Source organism: Narcine bancroftii, chromosome 9, assembly GCF_036971445.1.
Source record: "Narcine bancroftii isolate sNarBan1 chromosome 9, sNarBan1.hap1, whole genome shotgun sequence".
Classification (NCBI taxonomy): domain Eukaryota; kingdom Metazoa; phylum Chordata; class Chondrichthyes; order Torpediniformes; family Narcinidae; genus Narcine; species Narcine bancroftii.
This window is the reverse complement of record NC_091477.1, coordinates 72,307,497-72,331,136: the sequence shown is the minus strand read 5'-3', so window position 1 is coordinate 72,331,136 and position 23,640 is coordinate 72,307,497. Positions and strand designations below refer to the sequence as shown.

Sequence of the window (23,640 nt, the reverse complement as noted above, 5' to 3'; positions counted from 1 at the left end):
ATATTAGTGAATAGAGTTACTAAATTATTTCCAAAATTAATAAACATGAATCAGACAGGATTTGTGAAAAAGAGACAATCAGCGGACAATGTGGCTAGATTAATTAGTATTTATACACTCAGCACAAAAAAGGAAAGATCTGAGTGTAGCAGTGGCCCTAGATACAGAAAAAGCATTTGATAGATTGCAGTGGGACTTCTTGTTTAATGTGCAAGATAAATTTGAGTATGGTCAAACTTTTATAAACTGGATCAAGGCACTACGTAATAACCCTAAAGCAAAAATAGTAACTAATGGACAAACGTCTGCTCCATTTCAATTGGCAAGATCTGGCAGACAAGGCTGTCCCTTATCCCTAGCTGTCTGTTTTAGCAATAGGGCCACTAGCAGAGGTGATTAAGACTGATTTAGAAATTAAGGGGTTCAAGGTCAATCAGGAAGAATATAAAATTAGTTTATTTGCAGATTACTTTTTAATATATCTGACAGAACTGGAGACTTCTTTATGGAAATTACATCTAAATCTGGAAGAATATGGTAAGATTTCAGTTCATAAAATAAATTGGAATGAAAGTGAAAATATGCCCCTGACACAAGGAGATTATATCCTTTGTCGAAGAAATACTCAATTTAAATGGCCAAAAGAGGCAATTAAAACATTTAGGGATCTGGATAGTCAATAATTTCAACAACTGAATTACTTTAAAAAGTTGAAGAGGATTTTTTTTTTAATGGACAACCTTGCCAATAACGTTAATATGAAGGGTTAATTGCATTAAGATTTATATTTTTCCATGAATAGTTATCTTTTTTCAAACCTTACCAATATTATTACCACAAAAGTTTTTTTTTCAAAATTAAATAAACATAAGGAAATTTCTTTGGAAAGGTAAAATGTCAAGAGTTTTGATAGAAAGTTTAAAGTGGAACTATGAATTGGGAGGTTTGTAGCTTCCTATCTTTAAGAATTATTATCAAGAGGGTCAAATAAAATTTCTAACTTTTTATTCCGAGGGATCAGGAAAACTGTCATGGGTCAAAATAGTGCTGGATAGAATAGGAGAGAAAATAGCAGAGGAATTTATATTCAAATTGGATTCAAAGTTAATAATAGGTGTGAAAGAAGCACCATTGTTGAAACATTTGATTACTATTTCTAATAAGATAAATAATGAAATTGGAACAAAAGGAAGTATATCAGCTAAGACACCCCTGATTCAAAATAATCTTATACCTTTTACTAAAGAAAATCAATTTTTAAATATTTGGTCTCATAAAGGCATTAAAAATATAGAAATTGTTAAGAACAAGATCAATTGATGGCATTTCAACAATTAAGGAATAAATATGGAATAATCCAGAATACACTTTTTTGCAATCTTCAACTGAGAAGATATCTGTGGGAAAAGTTAGGTCCAACAATGTTTTTACTGGCTTGTAGTGAGTTGGAAATTCTTATCAGGAGAGATAATACTAAGAAATTTATCTCAGTAATGTGCCTTTTATTACAAGCAGGCACTATTAAACAGGGAGTTCACGAATATGGACAGAAATAGGAGGCAGACCTAAATAATGCAATTTTTTTTTATTTTTTTTTATTTTTCACACTATAGACCACATTGATCAAGATATATACATTTTCCCTCTTGAACATATACAGTGTCGTTTTCTCTCCCCCCCCCCTCCTCCCCTCCCTCCCTCCCTACCTCCCCTCCCATTCATTTAAAGTTCAGAAAATAGGATACATTAAACCCGTCAAACAATGTTGTCACTCAATAAAAACAAACAAGAAATTCCACTGAGTCAGTTCTTTTCATTCTCTTCTCCTTCTGTCATTTTAGGTGGTAGATGTCCCCGGTAGGTTTTCTCTATTATGTTTCATGTATGGCTCCCATATTTGTTCAAATATTGTAATATTATTTCTTAAATTATATGTTATTTTTTCTAATGGAATACATTTATTCATTTCTATATACCATTGTTGTATTCTCAAGTTATCTTCTAATTTCCAGGCTGACATAATACATTTTTTTGCTACAGCTAGGGCTATCATAACAAATCTTTTTTGTGCACCATCCAAATCAAGTCCAAATTATTTGTTTTTTATGTTACTTAGGAGGAAGATCTCTGGGTTTTTTTGGTATATTGCTTTTTGTGATTTTATTTAATATCTGGTTTAGATCTTCCCAAAATTTTTTCACTTTCTCACATGTCCATATTGCATGAATTGTTGATCCCATTTCCTTTTTACAGTGAAAACATCTGTCAGATACTGTTGGGTCCCATTTATTTAACTTTTGAGGTGTAATATATAGCCTGTGTATCCAGTTATATTGTATCATACGTAACCTCGTATTTATTGTATTTCTCATAGTTCCTGAGCATAACTTCTCCCATGTTTCCTTCTTTATCTTTATGTTTAGACCTTGTTCCCATTTTTGTTTAGTTTTACCATTTGTTTCCTCATTCTCCTTGTAGTTTAATATACATGTTTGTTACAAATTTTTTGATTATCATTGTGTCTGTAATCACATATTCAAAATTACTTCCCTCTGGTAACCTCAGACTGCTTCCCAATTTGTCCTTCAAGTAGGATTTCAGTTGGTAGTATGCCAACACTGTATCATGAGTTATATTATATTTATCCTTCATTTGTTCAAAGGATAATAATTTATTTCCCGAAAAGCAATTTTCTATTCTTTTGATCCCTTTTTTCTCCCATTCTCTAAAGGAAAGGTTATCTATTGTAAAAGGGCTTAGCTGATTTTGCATCAGTATTAGTTTTGGTAGTTGGTCATTTGTTTTATTCCTTTCTACATGAATCTTCTTCCAAATATTGAGCGGATGATGTAATACTGGAGAATTCCTACGTTGTACCAATTTTTCATCCCATTTATATAATATATGTTGAGGTATCTTCTCCCCTATTTTATCTAGTTCTAATCTAGTCCAATCTGGCTTTTCCCTTGTTTGATAAAAATCTGATAGGTATCTTAATTGTGCGGCTCTATAATAATTTTTAAAGTTTGGCAGTTGTAAGCTTCTTTGTTTATACCATTCTGTTAATTTATCTACTGCTATCCTCGGTTTCCCCCCTTTCCATAAAAATTTCCTTATTATTTTCTTTAACTCCTTGAAGAATTTCTCTGTCAAGTGTATTGGCAATGCCTGAAATAGGTATTGTATCCTTGGGAAAATGTTAATTTTAATACAGTTTATCCTTCCTATTAGTGTTAGTGGTAAGTCTTTCCAATGCTCTAAGTCTTCCTGTAATTTTTTCATTAGTGGATAATAATTGAGTTTATATAGATGGCCGAGGTTTTTATTTATTTGTATACCTAAGTATCGCATTGCTTGCGTTTGCCATCTGAATGGTGATTCTTTCTTAAATTTTGAGAAATCCACATTATTCATTGGCATTGCTTCACTTTTATTTGCGTTAATCTTGTATCCCGACACTTCTCCATATTCCTTCAATTTCTTATGTAATTCTTTTATTGATATTTCTGGTTCTGTTAAGTATACTATAATGTCATCTGCAAATAAACTGATTTTATATTCCTTGTCTTTTATTTTTATCCCTTTTATTTTATTTTTCTGTTCTTATCAGATCTGCTAGTGGTTCTATGGCTAACGCGAACAATAAGGGCGATAGTGGGCATCCCTGCCTTGTTGATCTGCTTAAGTTAAATTGTTTTGATATACATCCATTTACTGTCACTTTCGCCAATGGCCCCTTATATAATGCTTTAATCCAATTAATATATTTCTCTGGTAAGCTGAATTTTTGTAGTACTTTGAATAAATAAATCCATTCTACTCTGTCAAAGGCCTTCTCTGCGTCTAAAGCAACTGCTACTGTTGGAGCTTTATTTCCTTCTACTGCATGAATTAAGTTAATAAATTTACAAATATTGCCTGTTGTTCGTCTTTTTTTAATAAATCCAGTTTGGTCTAGATTTACTATTTTTGGTACATAGTCGGCTAATCTGTCTGCTAATAGTTTAGCTATTATCTTATAATCTGTGTTAAGTAAAGATATTGGTGCGAGTGGATCTTTCCCTGTCTTTGGTATTACTGTAATTATTGCTGTTTTGCATGAATCTGGTAAGCTTTGTGTTTTATCAATCTGGTTGATTACTTCCAGGAGGGGAGGAATTAATAAATCTTTAAATGTTTTATAGAATTCTATTGGGAATCCATCCTCTCCTGCTAAATAATGCAATTGATGTATGACAAACATTATAAATGTAAGGTCTAGATTAGTTCAATATAATTATCTGGATCAATTATATTTAACACTGCAAAAATTGAATGAAATGTAATTAGATTTATCAGGTAAGCATTTTAGATGTGGTGAAGAGATAGGGAACCTTTTTACATTCTACTTGGTCATGTTCTAAAGTAAGTCTATTTGGGTGGACTTAGGAAATTTTTAGAACAAATTAATCGTACCATATTTCCATAATGTAGAAACCTATTTTTATTGGGAAATACAGAAGGAACAAGACCTAAATTAAAATTATTATTTTATCAAGTGTAATTTTTTAAAATAGCATTTGTGGTAGTAAGGAGGTGCATTGCTATGACTAGAAAATTTGATTCATATTTAGGTATGGAGAGATGGAATGTAGAAATTCAAAGTTGTATTCCTTTGGATAAAATCACACAATTTAAGAAATAAATACGCTGCCTCTTTACAAATTTGGAGCCCGTATATGCAAAGCCTAGGGGTAAATATATAAAAGTGTACTTCCAGCCTCTTAAGACCTGTGTTAATCTTCTTCCCTAAAATGGTTGTACAAATACTGCAGGATCCCAGTGTGCGAACCGACCCTTCGTGCAATCCAGGAAACTCTTTTTCTCTCTTTTCTATATTTCATACAACTATATATTACATTTATCTTTTTCTTTTTGTATAGTTATAGACTGGGAGGTGGGTATAAGGTGGGAGGAAGGGGAGAGTAAGGGTGGAGTAAAACCAGCGTTTAATCATTGCAATTTTAAATTTAATCAATTTGTTTAAATAAAAGTTTATTCATTACATGAATGGAAATTTTTAAATAAAATATTTTAGAAAAGAATATTCTGTATCTCAATTAGGTCACCCTTCATTTTGGGAAATTCCAACCTGTTTAGCCTCAGTTGATAGAACAAGAACCTAGAGCATAAATTGGTTGCTGATTCACACTCAAGGAGGCACAGGATATATCTTCCAAAGCTACAAGTCCTCCTGTTCCAATGTCATAAACCATGGTGCCTTTCCTAGAATATGGAAGAAGGAACCTTGTTTGGTAGCTCAAAAGGGTGCTGGATTTAGACCCTTGGGTCATGTTCCCCAACCCTTTCAGTTGATTCAACCAAGTAAGATCAATAATGGCCCCAAGTGTTCCATTCACTAGCTGTTCTAGGAAAGACCCCCATGGCAATGGGTTATCTGAGACTAGAGTACATAAATTGGGTTTAATGTGGGGCCTAGAAGATTTAGAGAAGATCTGAGTGTTTTTTTTTCATACATTGGTGAGAATTTGGATTCTTCTGACTGGGGCGGTGATGGAGGCAGGTTTCCCTCACACCATTTAAGAGGAAATTAGACAAGTATTTGAATTCCAAAGGCACAGAAGGCTGCAGGTAAGTGGGATTAGTAACAATCAGTATGGACATGGTGGGCTGAAGAGCCAGTTGCACACACTCCAACTTTCTGACTGAAGAACTCCAATTATAAAACACCACTCAGAGTTCAATGCATCTACTTTTAAGTTTCACTTTTATTTTATAAAAATATTCTGTTCATAATCCTGTTTTCACATTTACTTATTCTGTACAGTAGAGTAATATATCTTATTAATTATTATAAATATGCAAAGCTTTAGTGCAAGTTCACAACATACACCCAGCTTTGATCAGTAGTGTGTGGGTGTGCTCAGAAGTCTCAGCTGCTAGACAGATAGCAAGCAGCTGGCTCTCTTATTAGTGCTGTTCATACGCCCCATGCTGTATGACCCTTTGAGGTAGGTGCCACGCCAGGCACCAGTGTGATTCGAGAAATGGGGAACACCAACAATTTCTCAACAAGCACTGGCGTGATCCAAGAAGATCATGGCTAATACTCAACTCCTATTTTGCATTTGGCTTTCACATACTTAGGCAGCAACTTGGAATTTAAAGAGAGAAAGACTATCATACTGACAGTTAGAATGAACATAAAAGTTGGCAGCAATAGCAGAAAATATTTTAAAACAATATTGTCAGCTCTGCAGTGAAATTTGGTGAAATCAGAAACTCGGTTTATGTTGTCCAGTCTGATAGAGCCATTGCAAGTGATTTTGGATCTATCGGGAATAATTAATGACTTGGCATTGATCAAAGGGGACCACCAATTCAGCTGGCAACAGTCAAAGGCATTACCACTCAGGAATATGGTCTGAAGATTGTGTAAAAGACTCTGCAGTACATCTTGTTGAAGAGTGGACAATTGGTTCTTGCGCAAATCCAACCACTTAAGGGGAAAGGTTTTCAATGTGGGATGAAGACACGATAAAACATTTCCATACAAGTCCAAGCTGCTTAAATGTCTGAAAGGCACCTGTAGGCCAATATCTAACTGGCTGGAAGTTAATCCATTGTTCCTGAGAAATAAGAATTGCAGTGATTTAGACACATCCTGAAAAGTACTTGCCTTCAACCTGATTCCAAAGTTGGATGATAAATCTAGATGTGTTAATGGTGAGCCAACAAATGCTTTGGCTGGTACAGTCACAAGTGCACAACTGGCAAGAGAGAGGTGTTTCAATGTCTTAATATTTGCCAGCCTAACACAACTTCCATTTAAAGTCCTTTCCTTGTATTCTGAAGGATAGGCACAAATGGAGACATTATTGTAGCTGAGATCTACTGTTACAATCTGCGGCATCTTAGTAAAGAGATCAGAAGGCACTGATTCCAATTTGTTGAAGCTGATATTAAAGTAATTCAGTTTTTCCATCCTGTTAACACTGAAATTTAGACTCAATAATTGGTTCTGGCTAAGATCCATCACCTGAAAGGAAAGGGGGTCATCCTCCATTAGATAGAATGTCTTCAAGCAGTTCTGGCTGAGCTGCAGAGCGGATAATGTTGTCATTCCTCTCAGGAATCTCTCAGGAAGGTATCGGAACAAGTTCCTGCTCATATCCAGAACTTTCAACTCTGGCAAGCTAATGGAAGTCACCTCATCCCAAAGTTTCACAGTGGTAATATTGGTCACATTTCCAACAATTTGGATGAACTGGACCTCTGTGGAAGAGTCATTGATCAGGTCACCATAAAAACTCATCTCATTGTCAGCAAGCAGCAACAACTGAAGTTTGTTGCGTTTGGGTAAGAGTGGGAAGAACAGCAGTTTATTATAGGTCAGGTCCAGAGTTTCCAACTGATATTCAATCTCATTTTCCCTGGCTAAAAACAGTTCAACAACATTGTGACTGATGTTTAATGTTTTTACTTGGTACAAACTGAAATCCACAATGCAGGGAATGTGATTATGGGCAAGGTTCAACCTGGTTAATCTTCTTAAACCTTCAAATGTCCCACTTTCAATTTCATAGATATAATTGTACTCCAAGATCAGTTCTCTGAGATGGACAAGACCTCCAAGAGTGCTTGGTTCCAATCGCATGATGAAATTTCTGGACAAGGATAGATATTCTAGAGTGGTCAAATTTTGCACAAGATAACTTGTCGCATCTTCACTTAGTCTGTTCTCAGATAAGTCCAACCTTCTTAGGCCTGGGAGAGTTCTTAGTGCCAGATAAGTCTCTGAATAAGTCAAATCAATACGGTTGTTCTTTAGATTTAAATCTTCCAGATTTGTGTTACAATCAAAGGCACCAGACTCAATGACCTCAATCTGATTCCCACTCAGGTTCAGTGTGTGCAGACGCTTGTACACAGAAAGTGATTCATTTTTAATTGCTCTGATGATGTTTTCATTGAGAAGGAGATTTTCTATTCTCATGGGCAGATTCACTGGCACATGGTCCAATCTCTTTCCTTGGCAGGATGCCACCGTTCCAGCCTACAACACAAATGGTGAATCAAAACTCAGGTTACCACTGAAACCTGCCATGATACAATGCAGAGAGAGCCATTCTGTCCATTATACCCCAAGAGATCTGTCCATTTAATCCCATATTCTAGCCCCCTCTCCAATCTGTTGTACATTTTCCTTTTAAGACACAAGCTTTGGGGTTCAGTGGCCTGCTGGTTATGTTACTGGATTGCCAGGTTATACCACATTAAAGTATTATGTACAGTTTAGGTCATCAGACTTCAGGATAAATGTATTAGCAATGGGGAGTGCAGAAGAGTCTCAGCAGGTTGCTTCCTGGAATGGGGGCTGGAGAGGGCCATAGATATGCAGAACTCTTTTCCCTTGGGCAGGGGCCAGGAGAGTTAAGAGCCAAACAGTGGGTGTGGAAACTTAAAGGAGATCTCTGGGATAGGTTTTTCACACTAAAGATAGTAAGTACACAGTAGCAGAGATAAAATTTCAATCACAAAATTTAAAAGTTGTCGAACAGGAACTTGAAAAGTAAAGACAGAGGGATACAGAACTAATGTAGCCAAATGGGCTTAGCATAGACAGACATCACATTCTCCAAAGACGAGACGGGCTGAATGACCCATTTCTGTGCTTTTTTTTTAAATGATTCTACGGATTGACTCTTAACTAGAAAAGCCTAACTAATGGCCCAGTCCAAGGCAATACATGCCAATGACAAATGAAGAAAGTATATACAATGTTCTGGAATCCTGTGGAATGGAACTCTACGCCTTGTGGTTCAGAGCTCAGCGGTCTTCTATGTGAAGAGCTTGCTCTTCTGTTGACAATTACTTAAACCTTTCTGTGGAATTCATTGCTGCAGCTAGCTGTGGAGGCTAAATCATTGGGTATATTTAAGACAGGGGGAGGGAGCAGAAAGACCACAGTCTGTCTGGGTTGGCAAAAGAATGTCCAGCACTATCACGCTCAGGGCTGCGTGCTCAGTGCACCCCTGTTCACGCTACTGACCCATGACTGCATCACCAGATCCAGCATCGGTCATCGAGTTTGCAGAAGACTCAATAATTGTTGGCTTTATCAGCAACAAGTCATACCACAGAGAAGAGGTGGAAAATCTCGTGAAATGGTGTGAGAATAACAACCAGAGTCTCAAATTGGACAAGGCTTGTGGATACTTAAAATGCCTTGTCAGGGGTGGTGGTGCAGGCTGCAACATTAGCAGTATCTAAGAGAATCTTAGACAGGCATATGAATGAAAGAAAAATAAAGGCTTATGAGATAGAAAGGGTTTAGCTTTGTTTTGGAAGGAATATATAGGCTGGCACAACAACAAGGGCTGAAGGGCCTGTACTGTGACGTACTATTTGGGCCTATATGTTCTATATCCATTCCATTTCAGCAGCACTTTTTAGATCATAATGACTCATTTGGTTAAAAAAAATCATCTCGATTTTAAATCCATTGACCTTGTGACATCTTCTTGCAATCTGGTACTTGTACAAGCATTATTAGACTCATAGCATTATACAGCACAGAAAAAGAGCCCTTCACCCCAACATATCCATGCTGACCTTCAAGCATCCATCTATACAAATCCTATGCTAGATTCATAGCCTTCTGTGTCTTGGCAATTAAACATTTGTGAGACTACCTACCTCCACGACCCAAGTAGGAACTGTAGACCAAATGCCAAAAACTCTCTGGGTGGATTTTTCTTTCCCTCAGATCGCTATAAACCTCGTTTTCCCCTTACTCTAAGACTACATCCTTAAATTATTATTTTTTTTTTTAAAATCGAGGTTATAGGGAAAAATTCCTATCCACTCTATTAATGCAGCTCATAAAGTTATATACCTCATGCAGATCCCTCCTCTGCTCTAAGGAAAATCAACTTGCTTTTCTCTTTGGTTCAGATGCCAATGGGTAGAATACTCCATCTATTCCCCCCACCCCCACACACACACACACACATCCCCAAAGGTCATCCAGGCAACTGGATTCAACATCCCTCAGTGAAGCCTGAGTGATTTGAGGGACAGATCCCATCAGCACCGATGAAAGGGCAACAAGCTCAAATTTTTGCCCCACCCTCCCAACAGTTCCCCCCCCCCCCCCACTCTGCCTGCTCCAATGAACATCAGCAATGAGAGTGGCATCTGGAACTCCAGGGGGCTTAGATTGTGGTGACCTGTGGGCTCAGACTTATTAAGGCCACAAGACATAGGAACAGAAATAGGCTGTTCAACCCATCGAGTCTGCCCTGCCTTTCAATTATGAGCTTCTATTTTCCCACTCAGCCCCACTGCACAGCCTTCACCCCATAACCTTTGATGCCCTGGCAAATCAAGAATTGATCAATCTTTGCCTTAAATACACCAAATTACTTGACCTCTACAACTCCCTGTGGCAACAAATTCCACAAAATCACCACCCTCTAGCAAAAACAAATTCCTCCACATCTCTGTTCTGTGGATGCCCTTCAATCCTGAAGTTGTGCCCTCTTGCCCTAAACTCTCCCACCATGGAAAACCACCTTTCTACATCTACTCTGTCAATGGCTTTCAACATTCAAAATGTTTCAATGTGATTCCCCTCATTCTCCTAAATTCCATTGAGTACAGCCCAAGAGCTGTCAAATGTTCCTCATATGATTCTTTCATTCCCAGACACATCGTTGTGAGCCTCCTCTGAACCCTCTCTAACGTCAGCATAAATGAAGAGTCCAAAACTGCTCACAATACTCCAAGTGAGGTCTCACCAGTGCCTTATAAAGCCACACCATCACATTCCTGCTCTTATATTCTATTCCTCTTGAATTGAAGGCCAGCATTGCATTTGCCCTCTTCACCACCGTCTCAACCTGCAAGTTTACCTTCAGGCTCTCCTGCACAAGGACTTCCAGGTCCTTATGCATCTGAGAATTTTAAATTCTTCTCCCCCCCTCAATTTAGAAAATAGTCTGCCCATTTATTTCTTATTCCAATATGTTTGACTGTACACTTTCCAACATTGTATTTCATTTGCCACTTTTTTGCCTATTCTCCTAATTTGTCCATCCTTCTGCAGCCTCCCAATTTCCTAAACACCACCTACCTTCTTATCATCTGCAAATTTGGCTACAAAGCCATTCATTCCATCATCTAAATCAATGATATACAACATAAAAAGAAGTGGCCCTAACACCTACCCCTGTGGAAAACCATTAGCAACCGGCAGCCAACCAGAATAGGATTCCTGTATTTTGACTCTCTGCTTCCTGCCAATCATCCAATGCTCTACCCATGCTGGTATGATTCCTGCAATTCCACATGTGTGGCACCTGTCAAAGGACTTCTGAAAATCCAAAAACACAACATCCACTGCCCCTCCTTCATCCAGCCTGCTTGTCACTAGGTTTGTTGACCAAGATTTTCCTTTAAAGAAACCATGCTGGCTTTGGACTATCTTGTCATGTGCCTCCAAGTACTCCGTAACCTCACCCTCGATAATCGACTCCAACATCTTCCCAACCACTGCCATAAGGCTAATCAGTCTATAAATTTCCTTTCTGCTGCCTCCCTCCCTTCTTGAATAATGGGGTGACCATGCCAGAATCTATCGATTCCTGAAAGATCATTACCAATCCCTCAACAATCTCTACTTCTTTCAGAACCCGAGGGTGTAATCTATCTGCTCCAGGAAACTTATCTACCCTTAGGCCATTCAGCTTTCTGTACACCTTTTCCCTTGAAATAGTAACTGCATTCACATCCCTTTCCTGATACCCTCAGACATCAATTCCCTGCTAGTATGTTCCACAGTAAAGACTGATCCAAAATATTCATTTAGTTCCTCTGCCATCTCCTTGTCTCCCATTATTCCATTATTATTTCTCGAGCACCATTTTCTAATGGTCCTATATCTATTCTCTCTTTTTTTTAAACTCTTTACATACTTGAAGCTTTTTGTATCATCTTTGATATTATTCGCCAAGGCAAATAGCGCCTTTGGAAGACTACACAAAAGAGTCTGGAAAAACAACCAACTGAAAAACCTCACAAAGATAAGCGTATACAGAGCCGTTGTCATACCCACACTCCTGTTCGGCTCCGAATCATGGGTCCTCTACCGGCATCACCTACGGCTCCTAGAACGCTTCCACCAGCGTTGTCTCCGCTCCATCCTCAACATTCATTGGAGCGACTTCATCCCTAACGTCGAAGTACTCGAGATGGCAGAGGTCGACAGCATCGAGTCCACACTGCTGAAGATCCAGCTGCGCTGGGTGGGTCACGTCTCCAGAATGGAGGACCATCGCCTTCCCAAGATTGTGTTATATGGCGAGCTCTCCACTGGCCACCGTGACAGAGGTGCACCAAAGAAAAGGTACAAGGACTGCCTAAAGAAATCTCTTGGTGACCACCGCCAGTGGGCTGATATCACCTCAAACCGTGCATCTTGGCGCCTCACAGTTCGGCGGGCAGCAACCTCCTTTGAAGAAGACCGCAGAGCCCACCTCACTGACAAAAGGCAAAGGAGGAAAAACCCAACACCCAATCCCAACCAACCAATTTTCCCCTGCAACCGCTGCAACCGTGTCTGCCTGACCCGCATCGGACTTGTCAGCCACAAACGAGCCTGCAGCTGACATGGACATTTACCCCCTCCATAAATCTTCATCCGCGAAGCCAAGCCAAAGAGAAGACATTCATGCATGACCTTTTCCCTCCTTGTGCTTTTTTTCATGTTGCCTTCTGCAAGTTTTTTTAAAATTTCCCAATCCTCTATCTTTCCAGTATTTTTTTTTATTTTCCTGTATGCCTTCTCTTTTGCTTTTATGTTTGCTTTGACTATTTCCTCCTTTTTGGTACGAATTTATCCTGCACCTTCCTAATTTCTCACAGAAACTGCCATCCTCCCTACTGAGGCCCACTGCCAATCTACTTTAGCCAGTTCCTCTCTCATGCCACTGTAATTCATTTTACTCCACTGAAATACCAATACATCTGACTTTAGTTTGTTAAAACTCAAATTGAACTCAATCATATTGTGATCACTGCTCCCTAACATTTCCTTAAACTAAGCTCTCTAATCATCTCTGGTGCATTACACAATACCCAGTCCAGTACAGCTGCTCCCCAAGTAGGCTCATCAACAAAGCTGCACTAAAGTACCATCTCATAGAAATTCTACAAATTATCTCTCTTGAGATCCAGTCCCAACCTGGTTTTCCCAAACTCCTTGCTCATTAAAATCCCCCATAACTTCCATAACATTGCCCTTCTATCACACCTTTTCTATTTGTTATTATAATTTGTTGTCCACATCCTGGTTGCTATTCGGAAGTCTGTATATAACTGCTAACAGTGTCCTTTATCCTTGCCATTTCTTAATGGTGGTTCTCCACAACCTCACACAGGTGCATGTGCAATTAACAATATTCACCTTTTATTCTAATTTCCTCTGAGCTGCCTGGCATCATTTTAAAGAATGTCAAACGATGAAAGGTTAACCAAGCTAGGAATTTTCTCTTTGGAGCGACAGAGGATGAGAGGCAACTTGACAGAGGTATACAAGATTATGAAGGGCAATAGAAAGGGTGGACAACCAGCACCTTTTTTTTCTCCCAGAAGTAGCAATGGCCAATACCAGAGGACATCTAAACTTTCCCTACTCACCTTAAAGTTTAGGGGAAATGTCAAAGATATGTTTTTTACTCAGACAGTGATGGGCGCCTGGAATGCATTGCAGGGGATGGTGGAGAAGGCTGGTACAATTGGGACATTTAAAAGACTCTTAAATAGACACATGGATGTAAGAAAAATAGAGGGTTATGAATGTTAGTTTGGGAAGGGTTAGATTGATGCTGGAGTAGATTTGTACAGGTCTGCACATCATGGGCATAGGGGCCCCATACTGTATATATTCTATCTTTTAAAACACACAGATGACAGCGTGAACTTCAAATAAAGGAGCTTGTCTTTTGCCAATAGTGACATGGTTTATATTTGGAGAGGAGGCATGGAAACATCTGGATTTAGTCCATGCCTTTTTAATAAAATTAGGAAATGCCAATAGGTCAACTTTGTGTTATTACAAATGCCCCACCATTAATATATTAAAACCCCCATGGGCAGGCCATTTCTTCTGAAAACAGGTGTGAGATATACAATGACTAAAGGGATTCAAATACATAGGTCCTGATGTCACCTCACTTTGCCCTGAATTTCTCATGTTAGAAAAAGAAGCCTTTCTGCCCATCCAGTGTATGTTGGTTCTGAGGTCAAACCCATTTTCCCCACTGATTATGAAGGTATACCCAGGACTCAGCTCTCCAAAGCTGAACTTCAAGAAAATTTAGATTTAAAAAATGACAATCCCATTTTGCTTTCTAAAGAACCAAAGTTTAAAGCCTATGCCATAACGGCTGCAAAACATTCACAAGAATAAAACAAGGAGACAGCCCACTGTTGCCAATAAGAGCTAATAATGACCATTTACTTCAGTGTTTCCAGCTCTAGGAGTGTAGTGCAAGATAATTTTAAAGAAAACCACAAGGAGGTTGGAGGATGGTTGGGTGTGTCGAAACAGGATGTTCTGTGGGTTTTAGTGCAGTAGTGATCGAACAAGATGCAAGAGATCAAAAGACAGGCACAGCATTCTGCTCTCTGAGTATTCGACTAACCCAGGAGCTGGCAGGTTCCAATCACATCTCCAAAGCACTGTTTTCACACATTTTCATATATAGTTCAATGCTCACCACCTTCCACAGTAAGGTGTTCTCATAACTTCAGTAAAAACAGAGAAGACTGGAGCAAGGTACAATGACCAAAAAGTGGAAAACTGCCGAAGCTGGAAATCCAAAAGACTAGAAACAGCAGATCAGAAAGCAGCTACGGAGAGAGAACTAGAGTAACATTTCAATGATCTTTGATCAGAATCAGAAAAGCTAACTGTTTCCCTCTCTGTCTGACCTGCTGAGTTTTTTCCAGAATTGGTTATTTCTTTTCAGATTTCCAGCATTTGCCTTTTTGTTTTTAAAAGATCATTTTACTTATTCCTCCCCTTAACTGATAACAGTCAATTTGCCCATTATAGAGAAATTTAGTCTTCCCAACTGCACATTTTGGCAAAGTTTATGATTTCTTTCAAGCCAAAAGGACTGCCGAAATGATATATTAAAATTTGGAGGCAACTTGAATTTTAACAGTCCCTTTCAAGATATCAAGATTGCAGGAAGGGAGAACTTTTGGAATTATAGTCACTGCACCATTTACCTATCAGGTACTGATCTCTCGAAGCCTTTTCAATCTGACTCAATCACAGATCCAAATGGATTACATATTTACATACTTTCTAGAACAATGCAGACCTAGCTCTGACTGCTTTGCTCTCTTTTCGGGGATATTGAGATCCATTACATGTTCTGCTGAACTCAGCAGGAAGTAACACGTTAACCAAAATTTATGTTGAGACTGGGCATTATGCTGCTCATATATCTGACTTATGACTTGCTTCTTGTCCATTGGACTTTCACCTCAGGGATACAAAAATGTAGGGTTAATCTAAAGATACCAATCCAAAACCTCCATGACAAAGGCGACGTTTGAACTCCATAAGAACTTCACCTACCATTCTGCAACTCTCCGGTAATCTCACCAAATTGGCCTCCACATTGCTTCTTTTGTTGAGAAGCATCAGTGCTGAGAGAATGAAGGAAAGGGACAAGCCTGTAAACTCCATCCTTGTGGTTCCACCTAACAAGAGAAAAGAGGTTGTACACAGTGAAGTGCTGGCCAAACCATCACCTGCTCTCATCAAATCGTAAATCAATACTCCATTTGGACTGCACTACCATTGGAACTGAATGGGAACATTACATTATCACTGGAAGGTCACAGAGGGAGCCCGACACTGCTGAGGAAGAGCCATATTGTCCAAAACGGCATGGTGATTGGGACAGCACTGAGGGAGATCTGCAGTTGCAGAGGAACACAGAGGGAGATTTCAGTACTGCGCTATCAAAGTGAGTCAAATGAGATGAGTATTAATCCAAAGATCTGTCTGTCTCTTGAGAAAATAATACTTTGTGATGCATTATGTGATTGATTTGACACATAATATGACTAATCCAGCATGTTTTTGGATCTAAGATTCCCATACGTTTTCCACCATAAGAGATGTCTCGTTCACCTGGGTGTATTGTACACTGACTGATGGTCAATAATATTGGCTACATGATGTCATCAATGTTAATATCATTGCCTCTTTAGCTTGTGGCAGAGCTGGCGAAATGGGACAAACAAGCAAATACTAGCCTGAATTTACCACATCGCGATACTGACTGCACCACGACAACCACAATACAAAGACCTCTCATGACACTAATATCAACATACCATGAAGGAGATGATAAAAGGGAATGATTGCACAGAAATAATGCTGGGGCTTTGCCATGTGGATGTCATTTGAATGTATTGGTTGGAAAGAGAATTTGCATTATTAGAGTGTGTGAAATGGATCTTGAACCTGGGATTTTGTCAAGGTTGCATTATCTCCAGCTAATTGGACATGAGTGATGTTTTCCCCATCCTTCGCTCCACACCCTGCAGTATTAGCCAACTGTGCATAAAGAGCAGGAGCTAATGCAAATCAGGCCACAGCACCAGTCCTGCCTATTGCACTGGGATCCTCCAATAACCCGCTGTCTCTTAGGGTCCAAGTTTAGGGGGCTGGTGGAGTGAGTGAGGGTTTGGATGGGAGACGATGTGTGAAAAGAGGCTGGACAATATTCCATGACAAAGTGAGCTGAGCAGAATCCCAAAGGATCCACTAAGGAGAGTTGCCAGTGAAGACCTTTCGAAAGCCCCTCGCCCCCCTCCACAAATCAGTGGAGAGCATGACTGGTCATTGACCTCAGCTCCACCATCCTGCATCAACCATCATCCAAATGTCCACTCATCTCGGAGCCTTTGTTGGCCTCCTGGGGAGGGAGGGAAGTCTGGGTGAAGACACTTCGGCTCAGAAGCGGGCTGTTTGGCTCATGCCCACTAATCCCATCTTTCCCCTTTGCATTCCCATCAATTCCACCCCTTCCATTCCCCTGCCTCCGAATTGCACTGGGCACAAATGACAGTGGTCAGAAACGGGCACAGCCACACGAAAACAGGCGGTATCAAATGCGCTGTTACCCTCAGCTCCCCCAGTTTGACCCTGCGCATTCCTGGCACATTCCAAAACCCGCAGGGAGCCTTCTACTGGCAACTGTCCTCAGGAGATCCTTTGGAATCCTGCACAGGTCGCTTTGTCCAGGTACCTAGACTCTCATCCACATTTGTATGCGAGTTTGCAACGTAGACTCACTGAAATTCCTATTTGCTGCAGCCACACAAGTCGGTAAGTTAACTACATGACCACAAAATGCCACGAGACAGGTGATAATTAACATAAAAGATAAATAACTATTTACTGATGGTCACGCAACGGTGCCCATAGGCAATTCCCTCCGTAGGCTCAATGCGGGGTCGCTGCAGCCGCCCTGGGATCAACGACCCTGAAGCCAGCCCACGGGGCGGGTGCCCTTCTCGCCCCTGGTGCCGTCAAAGTGTTGCCCTCCTTCCCACCAGAGCAAGTCTCCCGGCTTCTGAAACCTTCCATCGGCACAAGTAAAATGAACCTGGGTTCTTTTCAAAGCAGGGCAAAGGGACCTTGCCCCGCTCTCCCCTCCCCTCCCTCCACACACCCGTGCGATGCCTAGATCGGTTGCAGAATTGTCACGGCAGGGAGACCCTGGCATCTGTTCGCTGAGGATTAAAAACGTACCTTCAAGCTGCACGGGGGGAAGGCGCGGTCCTGCCGTCCATTAATGCCGGGTCCACTGGCCCTCTTCAGGTTGTGGCAGTGATTGTGTGGTCCCTTTAAGGGCCCCTGGAGCAATCGGTCAACAAAATGTTGCCGGCGCAGGGACTCGCGGGGTTGCCGCCGAATGCGCGCCTCTCAGATCCAGCCTGAGCCGCAGCGTCGCTGGGCTTCGCCAGTCCCGCCCATCTGCCCTGAAGCTGTAGTGCCGGAAGGTACAAACGGAAACGGAGTCACATGCATACAGAGAGAGAGAGAGCGAGAGAAGAGGCTTTCTGTGGTCAAAAGTGAACTGTTGCTCCAAGGATCCAGCGCCCCAAACTACACTTTGTTAGATCCCGTCACTGCATCCCAGTGTCCAAGTGTTCACCACTGGGTTCCATCCGCCAGTTCCCTGACGCTGGATCCCAGTCACCAGGTATCCACCACTGGGTACCATCTGCCAGTTCCCAGACACTGTATCTTAGCTGTCAAGTATCCACCAGCAGATCCCAGTGGCCAGGTGTGGACCACTGGGCTCAATTTGCCAGATTCCGGACACTGGATCCCAGTCGCCAGGTCTCCACCACTGGATTTCATTCACCGGATCCCAGTCGCCAGGTCTCCACCACTGGATTCCATTCACCGGATCCCAGTCGCCAGGTCTCCATCGCTGAATTATTTTCACTGGATTCCAGTGGCCAGTTGTCCACTACAGGTTTCCATTCCCCAAGTCCTGTCACTGGATCGCTGATGCACTTGCACAGTACAAGCTGCAGAGAAGTAAAGAAATTGATATGCTAAAGACACCATTCAGGAATATCAGCCTTGCACCAATCAAAGAAGATCTAACCAGCCTAATCCCACCTTCCAAGCTGTGGCCCATAGCCCTGCACCCCAGGGTCCTTAAAGCACATTCCAAATACTGTTCCAATGTGAAGAAGGATTTCTGCCTCTCCTACCCTTTCAGGTAAAGAGTTGCACACCTCTCAATACAATTTCCTTCCTCATTTTCCTCTCTAATCTTACTACCTTGCTTGTTTATCACCCTCCTATATTCCCTATACAGTCAAGACAAAGTAGCCAGGTTCAGCTCCAGCACAAGCTGTAAATTTGGGATGGCCCAAATAAATGGAAATGATGAGTCAGAATATAGGATGGAGGTAGAGAATCTGGTTAGGTGGTACCAGAACAAGCTTGCTCTCAACGTCACCAAAGCAAAGGAGCTTATTGTAGACTTTAGGAAGGAGAGGACTAGGGGCTATCCACTTGTCTTCAGTGACCAACAGTGGGGGAGAGGGTTAGTATCTTTGGGTTCCTGGGAGTCCACATATCAGAGGACCTCTCCTGGTGCTTACACATTGAAATAAACATGAAGGCACACCAATGCCTCCACTTTCTAGGAAGTCTGAGGAGATTTGGCATGTCATCAAATTCGCGATTAAACTTCTAAGGGTGCACCGTGGAAAGTATACTGACTGGTTGCATCGCCACCTGGTTCAAGTGCCCAGGAACGCAGAAGGTAGCAAACATAGATTGGGCCCTCATGGTCTTCTTGCTGCCTCCTGGAGTTCCCACATATCACAAAACCTGCTTTCCACAGCTCTGAAGTGCCCCACCATGCTTCTGTTTAATACATTAATTCAGTGAAGCACTAAGAATGTTAGGTCGCAGATTACCCAAAAGATCAGGTACAAACAAGGTACGGTTATTATTATTTTATACAAGAAGAGGCAAATGATCAATAGTGGAGGCAACCATTCTTTTACCATGGTGCAAGCAGCCAGATGTTTTGGCATCTGCTGTGGGTCTTCATCTTCCCTAGCAAATCACATCCAACCAAGATCCAGCTGGTGGAGCTCTCCATTAGCTTCCTGACCTGTATTCTTTTTCAATGCCCTTTTTCAGAGTTGGCAAATGGTCCCTAGCCATCATCATCTTTGTTACCTCAGCCCCTTAATCAACCAATGACAACCAAATACCCCAACCAACACCTCCCTGATTGGCCACGGTAGGTGTGACTCATCCTCACACTCAAGTGTTCTGTTTGGACCACTCCTATTTAGTAAACCCTAATAACACTGACAACTTCCTTAACTGTTTTATCTATTTTTTTTTAAATTTAATGATACAGCACAGTAACAAGCCCTTCCAGCCCACACCGCGCAAATACACCAATTATCTGACAAATCCCATTTGTTTGGAGCATGGGAGGAAACCGGAGCACCCGGAGGACGTACAAACTCCTTACAGATAGCGCCAGATTTGAACCCAAGTCACTGGCGTTGTAATAGCATGGCACTAACCATGCCGTGTTTGTAGTTACTAACACCAGGGTCTCTGAGTGACCATGATGTTTTACTTCTCCAGAGGAAATGTGACCTGGTTTTAACCACCTGTTGAAACATTTAAATTGAAGAATGATGTCACAGCTCCTTTCTATAATCTCCTTCCTAACCCCAATATCTAAATTATTAGCATTACATTTTGTTGCTAATATCTTCACCCAATCTTTCTCATTATATTCATATCAACTAATTCGTGAACTAAACCCTCAGTATATTGATGCTATTGAACTCAAAACTCTGCAGCAGAAAAAAACTTCTCTGTTTGGCACTTAATTTCCGGACTCAGCTAAATCTCAATTTGCTGCTTTGCATAAGCATTATTTCATGGAGCAAGACCCAGGGCCCTGTATTAATTATGTTGCCAAGACCTTTCTGTTTTTATACCAGCTGAAAATCCAAATACATGAATTATTTCTTGCTGCCACTTACTTGGTGATCACTTTTAACTACCCACATTTTCTTTTAAACATTAACGAGCCACTCAAATAATGTGAACAGAATTAAAAGTAATGTTAAAGTTAACTGTGAAATATAATTAAATTCTAAAAAGTGAATTGATCATTAAAGCCCTTAATGTTGCCACACTCACCAAAATCCTGGGTTCACTGCCCTATTGAAGGAACTTCATCAGTTGGGCAGACTGAGCTGTTGACCGCATTTATACAAAGTCCATTTCCCCTTAAGTTTGTTAGTGCTGGTGGGGAATGTTTAACATGGGAATAACATTGCAATGAATGAGGTGATGCCAATGTTGACGTGCCTTACACCTTTCCCTGCTATAAACAGAGCTATACAGCCCAAAACAGGCTCAGAATCCATGCCCATCAAACACCCCTACACTCAACCCTTTTTGTCCATAATATCACAGAACAGAACAACCCAGAACAGGCCACCTCATCCATGCAGATCACGATGGCTGTCTATCCTTATCCCATTTGCCCTGCATTAGACCTGTATTCCTCTCCTATCTAAATACCTATCAAAGTCCTTTCAAATGTAATTGTACCCTCTTTCATCATCTCCTCTGACAGTTCATTCCATACATCACAGCCTCTGTGAAAACCTCAGATCTCCTTCAAATTTCTTCCGTCGCAAACCTATGTCTAGTTATAGACTTAACTGCGCTGGGAAATAGACTCCATCTATCCTATCTATGCACCACATTATTGTAAACCTCTGTAAAATCACCTCACAGCCTCTTACACAGAGAGTGGTGGGTGACTGGAATGGAGATGGCTGGAACAAGTACTATCGAACATTTAAGAAAATAATTGGACAGATATAGAGTTAGGATGGGTTTAGAGAGATATGAGCTAAACTCAGGCAGGTTGGACTTGTGTGGATAGGACATTTTGGTCAGCATGGGCAAGTTTCCATGCTGTGTGACTCTTATCAGATGAGGCAGCATCTAAACCTGAAACATTCTGTCTGCTTCTCTCTCCTTCCACAGATGCTGCCTATTTCTGGCATATTTTTGTTTTGGTTCTGTATTATTTTAGAATATTAGCTATTTATAGTGAGTTTCCAGCTATAAATAGATTTAGCATCACTTAACATGTACCTAATTAAATTAGAGTAAGATTTGCAATGAGAGTAAACCCATCTACAACCGCTTCTTTTAACTACAGCTCCCTATTCCAGGCAACATCCTGGTGAACCTCTTCTGCAGTCTCTCTATTGGGACCACATCCTTCCTGTAGTGAGGTCACCAGAACTGCACATAATACTCCAAGTGTAGCCTGACCAAACTGCAATATAGTGCCTCAATCTTTATACCCAATGCCTCAGTCCATTAAGTCAAGTGTATCAAAAGCTCTCTTCTATACTCTATCCACCTGGGTTGCCACTTTTGGTGAGTTTTGGACTTGCATCCCAAAGTACCTCTGCAATTCAACTCTTAAGGACCCTTGCTCTATACATCCCAGCAGGAATCATTGTATTATCAATGTGTATTATCTCTCATTAAGTTTCAGATGCCACCACTCCACCCAACATTTCAGCTCATCTACATTCCACTGTATCCTGAGAGAACCTCATAAATCCACCAATATCTGTGTCGTCTGCAACATTTCCATCAAATCCCCCAGACTTCACCACACACGAGCAGCCAATTAATGTGGGAGGGAACCTAAGCAGAAAGAGGAGGCCATCGGAGGTCATATGAAGGCACACACAGGTAGCACCCAAGGTCAGGATTGAACTCTGGTCTTGGGAGTTGTGGAGCAGCAACTTTACCCGCTGTGCCACTCTATACCTGCTACATCACAGTACTTCTGCACTAATTCAACCAGCACCTGTGGTGGACAAGTTACACAGCAGGAGCCAGCATCTGGACAATCAACATAATATTTGTTCTTGGGAGGAATTGTACATTAGCCCATTAACATTATATATGTGTAAACCTCTCAGTATCCACAGCAGAGAAATAGGAAATAAAGTCCTACCGCACAGAGACATGCTGTTCAGCCCACCATACCACTCATCTATACTAATCACATTTGCCAACACCTGATATTTGCCTGCAATACCTTGGTAATCAAAGAGCTTGCATTGACTCTTCATGTCCCTTGTGTTTCTCTGTGGCTTGAGATCTGTGCTGATTAGCTGGATTTAGCAGCTGGTCCTGGGTGGATTGTGTGGGCCCTTTGTGCTGGGCTCTGTTGAAAGGCAGGAGGAGGAGAACAAGGTCAGAAGCCTCCCAAGAGCTAGGAAGCTGGATCACATTAACCCATGAGGTAGGGGTTAAGTAAATGACAGGCCTGCTCCTAGTGGCCACTGACTTGTTGGGACTAGTGTTCTGGTGGAGGCAGGCCTAAAAACTGGGCTTCAGCAAACCTAGAAATTTTGGTGATGTCTGCCATATAGCCTGTAGGTCCCAAAACTCAGCTGTGATGTGTTGAGCTGGAGACTGGCCTGTCTTATGCCCAGAGGCTGTGTCCAATCTCGATGTCTGGATGTGAAGGACCATGGCTCTTGGGCTATTTCAGCTTAGGGCCTGGGCTGCATCAGAGCTAAGGGGCAGGGCTTGTCCTATGCCTTAAGGTTGGATGCATTGAGCTCCAAACTCCAGGTTTTGTAAGGGCTCAAGCTGTGATATGTCAAAAGACTGGCTTTTGTTTATCTTGGAGTTTGAGCTGAGTTACGACTAGAAACCTGGATTGTTTGAGGCCTAGAGGCCTTGGCTCCACCATGCCAAAGACTAGATTGTGTAGGAACTGGAAGCTAGGCTGAGATGGATATGAGATACTGCAAGTGTTTGACCTACAGGCCTAGACTATGTAGGTCCAAGAAGCCTGGGCAACATAATGAGTAAAACTTGAGTAGGCATATCAGCTTCTCAGGCCTGCAGGGTTGTAGCCATGTTGACTCCAAGGAGGCTGAGAAGTCCAAGAAGCCCAAGCTGTTTCAGGGCTTGTGGCTGGGCTGTGTCAA

The 23,640-nt window shown here is 41.1% G+C and overlaps 1 protein-coding gene across 1 annotated transcript; it reads right to left on the bottom strand.

Moving 5' to 3' along the window:
- Positions 1 to 1,712: 1,712 nt before the first annotated feature.
- LOC138742282 (transforming growth factor beta activator LRRC33-like) lies at positions 1,713 to 18,072 on the bottom strand. The gene is made up of 3 exons (XM_069896464.1): positions 17,846 to 18,072; positions 15,656 to 15,780; positions 1,713 to 8,056 (listed from the first exon to the last, which is right to left on the bottom strand). The coding sequence occupies exons 2-3, from the start codon at positions 15,764 to 15,766 to the stop codon at positions 6,104 to 6,106; spliced, it is 2,064 nt and encodes a 687-aa protein (XP_069752565.1). The 5' UTR covers positions 15,767 to 15,780; positions 17,846 to 18,072; the 3' UTR covers positions 1,713 to 6,103.
- Positions 18,073 to 23,640: the final 5,568 nt, after the last annotated feature.

What these genes read in the sequence shown, in the direction of transcription:
- LOC138742282 (XM_069896464.1), bottom strand. Translation starts at nt 15,766, where the DNA reads ATGGAGTTTACAGGCTTGTCCCTTTCCTTCATTCTCTCAGCACTGATG. An exon ending in TACCGGAGAGTTGCAGAATG is followed by an intron (nt 8,057 to 15,655) that starts GTAGGTGAAGTT and finishes TTTGTGTTGTAG; the next exon opens with GCTGGAACGGTGGCATCCTG.